The 13,761-nt window shown below is 37.7% G+C and overlaps 1 protein-coding gene across 1 annotated transcript in view; it reads right to left on the bottom strand.

The window, feature by feature from the left end:
* The window catches only part of LOC107731589 (cadherin-2-like), a 65,509-nt gene that overhangs the window by 12,242 nt on the left and 39,506 nt on the right, over nt 1-13,761 (bottom strand). The window contains exons 12-14 of the mRNA XM_016542712.1: nt 13,431-13,664; nt 5,634-5,867; nt 5,016-5,155 (exon numbers count right to left, since the gene is read on the bottom strand). Of these exons, the coding sequence (XP_016398198.1) occupies nt 5,016-5,155; nt 5,634-5,867; nt 13,431-13,664 (608 nt within the window). The remainder of the gene's footprint in view (nt 1-5,015; nt 5,156-5,633; nt 5,868-13,430; nt 13,665-13,761) is intronic.

Raw genomic sequence — 13,761 nt, 5'->3', positions numbered from 1 at the left:
TACACTGTCCTGTGTAATAAGCACAAAAAGGCAAAAAAAAAAAAAAGGTTGCACTTGCAAATTAGTGAGTTTTACTTTACAGTTACATGGTTGCTACTGTAAATGAAAACAGCGAAAATATGGTTATTTCTTCTACAGTAAGTTACTTGTTACTAGCTGCCAGTTAATTACTGTAGTTCTTTTCTACAGTAAGCTACTTGTCACTTGTTGCCAGTTAATTACTGTGAATTTCACAGTCAGTTTCTTACAGTGTATCTGTCTGAGTGCTAAAAATGCACTAAAATGGTCAAGTTGAGGCACATTACCTTGCTCTGTGTAGTCTATATAAGATTCTATATTGGAATCAGCTTCAGGGATATGTGGAGGAAGGAATTTTGTTCATTTTAACAACTTCGAAAGCTGCCAGGAGTTCAGATATGCAGTATATGGAGCCTCATTAAGATCCCCATATGTCTGGGACTGAACAATGTAGGGCCTTGAAAATTAAGATTCCAAAAGAAAAGTTTATTGAAGACTAGAATCTAAAATTATATTGCGATACCTTTAATACTTCTTGAATTACAGACATGCAAACTTTCAGAAAATTGTTGCACTCAGACAGGTATGTTCAATGCAGTTGCTTTGACAGAAGGAAACGAGATACATTTCTAGTTTTAATACTATTTGTTCTTCAGACTTTCCTATTTAAAAGAAAAGAAGTATCATATTTTATAAGTGACCCACGTTTGGTTTTTGACCACTGAAAATGTGTACAATTTAATGATTTACTCCTGGAGCCATACTGAAATTGCTAAAGCCAACAGATTTTACTAACAAAGCTACAAATCTCTGTGTAAAAATAATTATGATGCCGCCATCTTTCTGAAGTCATTTTTACACTCCTGTAATTTGGCTCTGAATCTCAGGTGAAAATTGCCATTTTGACCCCCCTCTACAAAATAGTGGATTACTCCGTAAATATTCATCCATGACATTTATTATTTTGGCTTTCATTACTATACATGTTTATCTTTCTTCAGAAAGAAATATTAGCAAAATCAAAAATTTGAGCCAGGGACCTCTGGTTAGGGTTGTGTATTGTTTGAATTTTATCGATTCCAATTCGGATTCTGCTTATCGATTCTTTTTTTTTTATTCCCAGTTTCGACTCCAATGTGATTAAATGATGATATCAAACATTTATCCTGTCTCTTTTTTGCAAACAATTTAGTTGCAGCTGAATACCATGAACAAAAATCAACAGGCTACATAAAAACTGGACTCTTTAAGAGCTGTTTGTGTGCAAAATAGAACTGCATGCTTCTGGATAAATTGAGTCCCCCCAATGGAAGTTGTGGTTCTCTCATGATTCTGAAGAAAAAAACATTAGACAACTAAACAAAATCACATGTAATTTATGAATGAATGATTCAATGACTCACTCAAGATGTTCTTATTTCATTACTGGATGAATCAGCGTTCTTGAACGAATCTCTTGTATGATTCAAAGACAAATACATTTTAACAGCCCCTTTTCGCCACCTACTGGCGTAACAATGTAATCGACAAATCTTCATTTGAAGCGTCAAGTTACTTTCAAAAGGTGATTTACTCTATTTTAATCACTACCCTACACATCAGAGTTTATATCTGAACTATAAACTTTTATCCCCGTACTTCTGTGCTTTGAATGTTTGTAACACAGAAATAATGATACTGTGTGGCTGAAAAGACTGAGAAGCTGTTTCATTCATGACAGACAGCTGCTCTCTTTAGGTCAGCGCAGCGCAAACGCAGATTTAAATGTTCAAATCACACTGATGTGATCGTACTCTGCACGGACGAACCAAGTGATCACAACATTGATTGCACGTCAAAGGTTGAGGAATGAAACAGACGAATCATTGTAATTTAGGAATAGAATCACGTTGGTGTTTGAATCATGTTTGCTATCTTTAACGATCTATTAAATTAAAGTGCTTTGTCATGTTGGTGGTGACACCTCTCTTGCAACATGTTTAGCTATCACAGATATTATACTGAGCTTTTTTGGCTTCTGATCGCAGATGTAGCCAAACTTTGGAGTGCTTAGATTAGTGAGCAAGGTCCTGGCAGATCGCTAGGTCCGGTCCTCACAGATGAAGAAAATAAAAGCGCATAGGAATCGATAGGCGGAATCTAAATTTTTATTTGACAACAAGTATCTGATTCCTGACCTTAAGTATCCGATTCTGGAATTGGAATCGATTTTCGATTCCCAACCCTACCTCTGGTTGAGCTGACACGGAATGACCCAGCAGTACTTTCCAATAGCTTTGAAATGAATGTTAAGTAGAAACAGCGTGAAATCAGAAATTCTGAAGGCTTAAATGGAGTTTATCAGTCCAGATACATGGGTTAGCGGCAAGCATTAAATAATGATTCACTACAACTGGGCTAATGCTTTTTGGTCCACTTGGCCACCGAGATCTGCTTTACAAGGGCTTGTGTTCTCCCAACATGACACCTACACCTCTCACAGCACTTTCAAGAAAGCAAAGCTATTGCTGACTGAAAAATCATCATATCTGTTACAAAACGTAATATGATGATCCGTAACATGAGCCATGAATTTTGTGATCCGTTGAATCACTACCACTTCCCACTGCAATTTTATGAATTTCACACTGTTAAGGTGGAATTTGGGGTCCAAGGTAAAAGTAGGAAGCAGTCATCTGGTACACACATAACTACACCCTAAATGACATGTGGTCAAAAGCCATTTCAAACTAAACCCCCTATTCAGTTGGTAATTGTTTCTCATTCCCATGGCACCTCAGTGATAAAACCATGCATTCGGATGTTGATTTATTTACAGTGGAGCAGTGAGTTTTGTGATCCTACGATGCTGTGAATGCTACTCACATAGTCAAGCACATGACTGTCTGCAAATTGTCTGTAAATAAAGCCTCCTGTTTAAACACAGGAAAACAGACGTGCTATAGTTGAAATAGTAAACAAAGCTGCTTAGTTTATGTTTTAATGTATTTTTTATTGTATATAATAAATATTTTAAAATTGTATTGCATAGCTGCCATAATAACGGCCCATTTCAAATGTTTGCATGCTTTTTTTTCTTTCTTCTTTTTGTTCTTAACAGCTCCCACTCACTGTGGTGGAGTGATGATGAAATATTGTTCCAACAAATTCCCTTCAGCATTTCAGTAATAAAAGTGTACATCTTTAAAATGCATGCTAATTACAGCGAAGTGCAAAAAGGTAGTGTTCGGTGCTCAGCAGTGGTCATAAAAGTAAATTAAATTAATCTCTTCTAGGGATGGGCGATTTCTTATCGTTTGTGATATACCAGTAAAAATTCTCCCCATGATAAGAATTAGTCTTACCACGATAATAACGATAAAATCTAGTTGTTGACATTTCTGTGTGCGACATCGCGGAAGGCGGACGTGAAATTCAGGAGGAGTAGCCTGTATCGCTAAATGAGGAGCTCAAGCTCCTTTTACAATCTGTAACTGGTTTGGTTAGGGCTGTACAATGCACAAAAAATCGGTCTGAATAAATGTACTTCATTAGCCTAGCATGTGAGCGTCGTCAGTAGTATTACTTCTACTATGGATATATGGAGTTTCTGTGCAAGAGCGCCCTCCGGCTTCCAGTATGAATTAAACAGTCTTTACTTTACGTGTGTACTCATTAATGCTCACCCTATTTTGGGTAAAAGTAGGAAAGATAATACTTTTCTCTAAAGAACCAGGATTCCCTGAATTATCGTCATTGATATCGTTATCGTAATAAATACCAGAAATATCGTGATATATATTTTTAAGCTCATATCGCCCATCCCTAATCTCTTCTTGTAAACTCAGAGGTATGTATTCAGACGTCAATTAAATTGTCATATGACCCTGATGTTTGTCAAAAAAACTTAGGTAATTTTTAAACAAGTGGTGGGAGAAAAACACTGGCATTCTGGAATCAGACAGCCATAAAACCATTGACTAACCCCTGTAAATATTTAAAACTTACGTTCCCATGAGAAACAATTACCATCCGAACAGGTCTTAAAGGGTCATGAAACCCCAGACTACTTTTTCTGAGATTTTAGCAGAGGTGTTTGTGTTGCACATCATAGAAGACAATGTTAGCATCCGATAATTGTAACTGTTGGAGAAAACTAGTTAATTTTAAACTTTTTTGCACTATTTTCATCTTCCGGGTTTAAAATCTACATCGTGTTGACGTCACAATTTGTTACGTGGCAAAGGATTGTAGTACATCGATGACGCGTCGGTGTCTATTAAATTATTCATGAGACTGCGTGTTCTTATCCTATGAGAAGACACTTCGCTTAATTATTCACAACAGCATGTGATTTACTGTGACAGACGCTTCAGACTGTGAGATGACATCGAGCACAATAACTGAGAGAAACGTTCATGGATCGGAGGAGAGTGTTTGTTTTTGCTTTGTAATAATAGTTCGGCACAAACGTGATTCATTCACTTGGTGAGTATAACTGTTCTTACAGCTCTGTGACACAACCCGTCAAAAGACTTATATAAACACAGCAGAATAAGCCTTAAAAAGTTATCATAGCTGCAACAGCGTGTTCATATAAATGTTTTCGATACAGAGTGCAAATGGCTGTGCATTTATTTGTGTTTTTAACTCAATGGGAGCGAAATGAAACTGTCTGAACCCGAAGCTGTGTGTGTTGTCTGTCTCCCCTCTTCCCCCTCCTCAGCACACCATGCCCACATTTTTTTAATGTTTTTTAAAACTGTGGTGAGAACTAACCAGTGCTGAAACAGGGGTTTCATGACCCTTTAAACTGCACTGTGAAGAGAGCTGATGACATTTAAAATAAACCTGCCTTCCTTTATTATACTAATGCTGAAGGGTCCACTCTGGTGTCTATCTTTACTGTACAATCAAAAAAAGTGGGCAAAACATTTTTAATTAAAATCCTAAGAAGACGTTTAGCTTGTTATAGACCAATACAAGCTAAAGTTAGAGTTAGGGTTCTTGGACAGTACCTGGTCTTCCTCCCCTCCTCCCTCTTCATTATATTTCAGGATGCTGTCTCTTATGTCCTCCTCTGGGTCGATCAGCAGCTGCTTGACCAGCCGTTCTTTATCTCTCCTTTTCATCCACATGACAAACAACAACACAAGGACTACACAGAGAGAGTTATTATTACAAATATAAAAAGAATAGTTTTCCTCATCAGCACTGACTTCTGAAAGGGTCAATCTGAAGAAAGGTCTTATAAGCTCTCAGGTACCTTCGGGAAGTATTCGTTTCTAGCCCTTACTGTTATTATCATAAATGTAAGTGCAACTTTTACATGTTCCGATTTTATAAATCTTGTGCACAGTTCCATAGGCTGCCATAGACTTCAAGAGCAGAAACAGAAGAACATTGATACAATAGGTGCCTTTACAACTATTGTGCTTGTCGCCTAATTAAAGGCCGAACAAACATTGTGATCCTGTATAAATACTTCACCATTTATATGTCCTTTTTACATTAAAGTAATGAGAATGAAATTTTTTAAAGAAAAATATCATTTCAATTCTTTACATTGGAAGAAGTATGATCTGGACATGTTCTTGAGATTGACCTGTAAATGTGGCACACAGTATGCGACTCACTGAGGAGGGTGATGAGACAGAGCAGGAGGGTAATGATCGCTCCTGTGCCGAGTCCAGCGCTCATGATGCGCTCCTGATCTGTGCAGTCGCCGTTATGATCACACTGACACACCTTCACTCGCAGATACGAGGTGTTGGACAGCTGCATGTCACCGGAGTCTGTGATTATAATGGGAATCCGATAGATTCCACTCTCCAGAAAGTCAATTTTAAGAGAGAGTTGTGCATATTCACCTAGGAAATGGAGTAAACACTATTAAAGCAATACTTATAATTATTCATATGTATTTACCTGCAGGTGTGTTATTTGTGTTCTTGAATCAGTATGAAAATAAGAAATTATTTAAAGAAAGTGTCTACACTGGAAGTATCCACAACACTGTGACAGTTTTTACTGTTTAGCGGTTTCACCGTAGAGCAATATTTATTTTTTACTTTAGTGTGTCTGTAGTTATCTGCATGTCAGTGAGCATCTGATATAATGTAACTTTTCAAGAGAAGTCAATCTGTTAGGACTGTTCCAAAGTGCTCTGTAGCGAAATTTTTATCTCACATAATGTTTACTGATTTTACGGGTAAGCTAACTGTGAGGTGTCATTGCAGACTGTGTTTTTCAAATGTTTATATGTGTAATCGCTTTGTTAGTACAATTAATTCATTACCATACAAATAAATAACTGCACTGGAGCTCCCACAGACGGTTCACACATGTGCAGGTACTGCAAGTGTGGATGAACAAACACTCAAGTTACAGTGGGCTTTATCATTACTGCTTATTAATACGTTAATGTTCTGTAACAATGCTTTCGGTCATTGATTAATTGATTATTACAAAACAGTTAAATTAGATAAAATGTAAATATTTAGGTGAATAGGGTTGGGTACTGAAACCCAGTGCTAAGATTTTGGTGCCTTATTTTGGTGCCACTTAAATGCCTCAGCAATCGATTGAAATATTTGTCCTCTGCTTCTCTGAAACGGACGTAAGAAGCATCATCACCGGCACCATGTGTGAAAAATAATTTCCCGACAGAGAAAATGCATGTGAATGCAAGTCGGAAAGCTCTAATAATACAATTCCAACAAATCTTTGTAGTAACACGAGTGTCCATATTGAGAAATGTTTCTAAACCTGTTGTCCAACAAAAGAGAACATTATAACATGTTTTTACTCTGCAACATCGGTCAAATAACTTCCTTTTGTGAACTGATGTGGCTTCATATCACAGAATGAGGAAGAAAATATGTTTTATACTGTAAAAGGGCTATGTGGATTAGCAATGGATTATAAATAAACTTAATTATTATGAAAATACCAGAAATGGTTTGAATAACACAGTTAAACCATATATTTTTGCAGTTGAGTGTTTATTGTCTCTGTTTCATCATTCAAAATGTTTATATTGCTGTTTTCGAAATGCCATACTATCATACTACTCTTACTATTTCTGCAGTGTCCAGTATGTATACTGTGCATACCATGCAAACTTTCTGTATGCATGGAATACCCGGATGAGGTACTATATTTGCCAGAATCTGCTAAATATAACTCAAGTACACTGAAATCAGTACAGAAGTTGTGTTTGGAATGGTATACGACCATACAACTACTATATTGCAGTATGCTATGTGTATACTGTGAGTTGTGTGTGAATTTTCTGTATGCATGGAATTCCCAGATTACCTCCTACATTTGCTGAAATTTGATCTATGCATCTGAGGACACTGCATGGGATACTGTTTCCCAGAATGCAACGCGCTCCATGCGACGTTTCATCTTCAAACGCGTGAGTGAACTGGAGGCGGGGAATAGTAATTGTGACAAGTGGGGGCGGGGCCGAGAGCCGTGGGAACGGAGCAAGGCCGGTGGAGTAATTGATAATGAGCAACACCTGCACCACTCACCGGTCTCGAGTCCCACGGAGGAGCTCCGGAAGGATAAAAGGAGGAGCTGCGACAGTGAAAGAGGAGAGAGGACCAGGCCTGGATTTTATGTTGTGTTTTGGTTCTGCTGTCGCGCTGTTTTGTGTTTATTTTATTATTAAAGTTTTGTTTAAGTGTTCGCTGGTTCCCACCTCCTTCTTCCCGTGACTACGAATTGTGTTACATTGGTGCCGAAACCCGGGAGGAAGGAGGGACAAGCTGTCAGAGAGCCCTCGGCGGAGCCTGCTGCCGTCCGCCATGATTGGGGAGGAGCAGGGAACGGAGGACTCGCTGCCGGCTGCCCTCAACAGGAGGAGCCATCGCCCTCCGCCAGGAGGCGGAGGAGCGGTAGGCCATCCACCAAAGATGTCCAGTACCATCGCATGGCACCACGAGTGAGAGCCTCTCAGCCGGTTGAGGAGCAAGCGGCAGTGTGTCCGGGAACTGGACCGATCTTTTTTTTTTCCCCTCTCTCCCCTCTTGATGCTGACAAATATATCCAAGCACAATACACAGTACTTGAAAAGGTTGAAGTGCAACGTTCTGCTGTATTTCTGTGAAAGTCATTTTTGATAATTACATACTGTGACGAGTGGGGGCGGGGCCGAGAGCCGTGGGAACGGAGCGGGGCCGGTGGAGTAATTGATAATGAGCAACACCTGCACCACTCACCAGTCTCGAGTCCCACGAAGGAGCTTCGGAAGGATAAAAGGAGGAGCTGCGACAGTGAAAGACGAGAGAGGACTAGGCCTGGATTTTATGTTGTGTTTTGGTTCTGTTTGTGCGCGACAGTCGTCCGTGAGGAGCTGTCGCACTGTTTTGTGTTAATTTTATTATTAAAGTTGTGTTTAAGTGTTCGCCGGTTCCCGCCTCCTCCTTCCCGTGACTACGAACTGTGTTACAGTAATTATAAATATAACACTTTTATACGTACATATATACAAACCAGTGGCGAGCAGTGACTTTTTTAACCGGGTATGCTGAGTGATAAGAACCCCCCACCCCACCCCCATCGGGTTTTAGGACACTCAAAAGGGATCACAGATGACAAATAACAAACACCGTGGCAGGTGTCGATTTTTAAAAGTATGCACATTTCCTACCTTATTTGTAAATGAAATTCATCTCCAATCCTTCTTCTATCGTTTCAGGTTTATCTATTGTTGTTCGAATGCTAGAAAAATATAGCTGGTTTTCTAAGTAAAAACCACCAAATAACATTTACACGTAGTTATGTTATGATAGGTAATATTCAGAGGGTGGGGAGATGGGGGGATTCCCCGGTCTATATGTCTCTCTGCATCAGCTAAATTATTTTTTTATTCCCAGTGAATAGGAGTTAAAACTCCCACCCGGGTGACACTACTCCAATAACAGACCATGCAAAATACCCTAAAATAATATCTTTAAAATATTGCCAAGTAACGTTGCAACCTTGCAAACAATAATAAAATCAGAGAAGGACTTTAACTGTAAGCGACACGAGCATACGCAAAACAAAGGGAACAATAACATCTTAATGTTCAAAATGTTCAGAGGATTTGTTTCTTTCTTTTCCTGATGTTTGTTATTATAAAAATTTTATATAGCCCACGTTTTTATAAACATTTTTAAAATTTACTGCTTAGGCATGTTGACAATAACGTATCTTCAACATATGTCGTCTATGACCAAAAATTTAAGAAGATATGTTTTCAGAGGACTTTTAAAATTTTCTTTGCTTGAGAAAACATAAAAATATACAGTTACAGCGGGGTTTTTTTTTTTGAGTTAGTCGAGTTGGTTTTGCATCAAACACGAGACATCAAAGAAGCAATCGAGATCTGACAGGAACAGCACATTTTTCCACTTGGGCGAGCGCTTCGTGAACAGCTTACCTCACACATGAAATCAGCCGAAGAACCAGCAAATCACTGAGAACGCGCTATAATCCTGACGAGTCATAGCAACAGAGCGGAGACGAGAAAGCGGCGGAGAATCCGCTCGCCTGGAAGCAACCGCAACAGGTAGATTTAAAGAAAATTACTGCCGTTTGGCAAATAAATAATTTTACGTACTTATTCCTAACTCTTTTAGCATTAACTTAAATTTCAAATGACAAGGGATCAACTTATAATCATGTTTATATGAATTATCCCGTGAAATTATTCTCTCAAATCTCCTTGGTATGCGGAGCATTCACAGCTTATATGGGCGGAATGCCACTGCAACAAACTATTGTTCTATATCTAAAAACAATATCATTTGTAGGACATAAATTGTACCTTAATCTCTACGGCATGTTTCTAAGCAAGCCAAATGACATCACCATTATCTCTATAGCGCTTTATACAGTATAGATTGTTTCAAATATATTAAATAATTATATTGCAGTAATATATAAATAACATATAATATATAAATAAAAATAATATTTAAATTATGCAAACAGAATTCAATTCCGCTGTAAAGCAGCTCTAAAAAGAAATGGAGTGTCTTACAAGCAAGTAGCCGATTTGTTGGCAGAGGTTATTTACATTAACTCCGTCCACCAATGCCTGGCTGCAAAAGATGCCTGTTTAACTGCAGTATCAGTGGCATAGCGAGTTAAACACGCAGTGATTGACGCGATTGACCTGTGTTCGACTCCACCTTTTGCCAAACTCGTGCTTCTCCATTTCCCATCACATATCAGATCAGAAAGACATATTTTTAATAAAAATAAAGGAAATATTTTTGGAAATAAAAACCTTCTAATACAGTGTTATTGGGTATGGTTAGCAAAATGGTGTAGGGAGGGCTTTCTTTGTCCCAATAAGGCAGCATCCATTTAATAATATTAATAAATATGATAATTTACATCTCTGTCAGGGCCATGAGGTTTAGTCTTGAATGACTTGTAATAGAAGTAATAAAATCTGCTTTGTTTACAGCAGACTGGCAATTCCAGAGACCAATAGAAAAAGAAAGTAGTGTATTAGTAGACATAGGCAAAGTGCGCAAGTTGTTAGGATTGCGCTGCCTACAGTGTGTGATGCATGGTTTGCGAGTGGTAGTGATAGTAGGGATCTGGAAACACATAGTGTTAACATATATGCCTCAGCTGTGTGTTATTAATTATCTTGTTTGCCTCCCAATTACTTAAGCCCTGTGTCTCCCTGTTTCTAGTGTCCGCTGTCTAACGTCATTCCATGTTCTAGTCTGTATCCCCGTTGGTTTATTTATTAAAGTTTATGTATTACTCCTCGTCTCCTCGCTCCATGTTCCAGTGAATCGTGACAGTACTAGAGTACGAAAGTATAAATATCTGCCACTTAACTATTATTTACATGCCTGTTGCTAAAGAAAATACTGCTATTTCAGTGTAAACAAAATGTATCATTATTTGCACTAGAATATATTGCTTTTTCCACTTAGTGTAATTGGCCAAAAAAAGAAAAGAAAAGTTCAGTAAAAGACAGCTCAGTGTTGATTCAGTACTTTTCAATATGTAAAGTTAATAAATTATTAAATGAGTTCAATTGGGCAATATAGCATTGTTTACTAGTATGAACCCCTATTAACAAGTCTTTGTAAAAAGAACGGTTAGCACATTTATTTGTAAGGTAACAGCCTCAACAGCTGTGCTGAATTAATGTTCAGTGTTTGTCATGTGACAACACCTTAGCATACTACTCTGAAATATTTTGTTACTTATTGTATACTGTTTCACATATTATTCTAATAGTAGGCTTTATACACTGTGAACTGGGCAGTAAGTAGTAAGCAGTAAGTTAGTGTGCCATTTCCAACACATTTCTTCATTTCCATTACTTCTATGACGCATATGTAGAGTTTCAGCGTGAGGGCGTCTCTGGCTGCCAGTATGAATGAAACAGACATTAAATGGATTAATAGCACTTATGGCCAATCCATCCTATTTTGGGTAAATTATTATTATTATTTTTTTTTTTTTAAGTATCGGTTCAGGCACCGTTTAGGCATGTTACCATTTTAAAAGTATCGATTTGGCACCGGCATCGTGAAGAACCCAAACGATACCCAAACCTATGAATTAATTGTATAAATATAAATGCATAAGGAGGAACCGGCTGTTTTCAGAAAAGTTTCGATGGCTTTTTCTATTAATCTTCCCACTCTGCAATGCCTAATAAAACAGTGCTAATAAATGCAGCACTGCTTTGTTTACAGCGGTAACCAGGGAAACAGCTCTATTTCTGCTGTTCTATATCTGCCACCTGCTGTCAGACAGTGGATTTACAATTTCAAATTTTTAGAATTTTGAGATTTTTAGAATGCATATTAGCTTATGTAGAACTGTTTTTGAAACAGCTAAAATATAATTTATCATCCTTTTATATATAAAAAATAATTTAAAGGCTGAAATGTGAGATTTGTCATTTTATAAAACTTTTTTTTTTGGTCAAAACTTTATTTGAACATGTAGTACATGTCAGTAGATAACATGTTATAAATATTTTTGTTAGTTTAAAATCCGGCCATTGTTTTTAACATTTTTATTTCAATCTTAATGCAAACAAAAAGTGCATGGTGCTGCTACTTTTTGTTGTTTTTCTGCATAAAACGTATTATTATTATTATTATTTTAGTACGTGTCCAGCACATTTTAACATGTATTATACCATGGTATACCAAAGAGATTTAAGTATTGTATAATATGGGTAGGTCTCGTCCACTTTCATTTTTAAAATGTATCTTGCGAATGATAAAAATGTTGGAGAACCCTGCATTACATGCTGATTTCCTTTTTACGAATGACCCTGAAAAGGTCGCTAGAAGCATACAAATAAGCAGACGCCTCATTCATTATGCTGCACATATTGGGACTTTTTTTTTTTTCATTTTATTTACCATTTACTTTTGTTTTAGTTAAGTTTGGATGTACAGAAATTTTGTATGAAGGGAACAGAATTACATTTAACTTACATTAAACTTTTGGTTTAAACCCCACCCACATCTTGTTTTATCCAAATACAGATAAAATTATTTTGCCATCGCAACAGATTCAGATGTTGTCGCTGCTGCACACCCATTATGCTTACTGTCAGCCGTCCTGTTCCTGCTAGACATTACAAAGACTTCCAAACGCAAAATTAAAGCATTGTGGAGTTACTTTTCAGCAGTTCCCTGATAAACTACTTAAGAGGTGGGCGATGTGACCAGTATCTTCAATATGATTTTGATATGAGTCATTTTCAACCACCAGTCTGTCATGTCAAATTCATAAGAGCTTGTATTTGTTTGTATTATTTTATGTTTAAAACTATTTTTCACTGAACCTCTCCGCAAACCACCTAGCAGCACTTTTGCAGCCCTAGAGCCCAACTGAAAACTCCTATGTTGTAAGTTCTGCAAGCCTTTACCTCGGAAACTACGTAAACATCAGAGAGAAATGGAACATTATTTTGCATTGAAGAGACGCAACTTTTCCTCTTCATTTCAAAGGTGTGCCACTGCTAGCAAAAGACCAGTTGTGAGCTAGAATCTAGACTTCAACAACAGTAATATAGTTGAATTAGAATAGCAAAGTAATATTATTAGTATTATGCAAAATATATGGTTAAAAACAGATTTTATTTTAATAATCCAGAGACCAGAAACACCACAAGCTGGCTTTTATGTAACATTCAAATAGATTTAAAAATAAAATGCATAGCAATCAATTCAGACGTACTAAAAAAACTACTTTTTCAGTACGTCAAAAAAGGAACGTGGAATCAACTGAAGATGTGCTGTGATGCGACGTGAGCTTCCAGTGTAGACGGCTAGTGACCATTAGAATGAAAATCTCATTGCACACATCTGGTGTAGAAACTGATCAAGAGGCCGATGAGATGCAGTTTTCTGCGTATTTCTGTTTGTGTATTTTCTCACCACTGAGACGCGTGATTGTCCAGTTCTTCCTGACATCGCTGGGTTGTAAAGGCAGCTCAAAGGAGAAGGGTCCAGCGTTGGGGTCCATGTCTGCATCCAATGCTGTGATATTAATGCCGTTGTTCTCAGGTTTTTCACACATCTCTACCTCTGGCGGGAAAACCTCTGGAGCATTATCATTTATGTCCAGGAGAAGGATCTGCAGAGTCCCGGTGCTGCTGGCCGGAGGAATCCCTGGAGACCAAACAGACTCATGATGATCAACACTGAGAACAGGAGCATGAACAAACCGCCAGAAAACTCAAGATACGATGCATATCAAGATAAGGAG

This window comes from Sinocyclocheilus rhinocerous, unplaced genomic scaffold (genome assembly GCF_001515625.1).
Source record: "Sinocyclocheilus rhinocerous isolate Xijiao unplaced genomic scaffold, SAMN03320098_v1.1 scaffold1933, whole genome shotgun sequence".
Classification (NCBI taxonomy): Eukaryota; Metazoa; Chordata; class Actinopteri; order Cypriniformes; family Cyprinidae; genus Sinocyclocheilus; species Sinocyclocheilus rhinocerous.
Note: the sequence above shows the minus strand (reverse complement) of the source record. Positions and strands in the feature narration are given on the sequence as shown.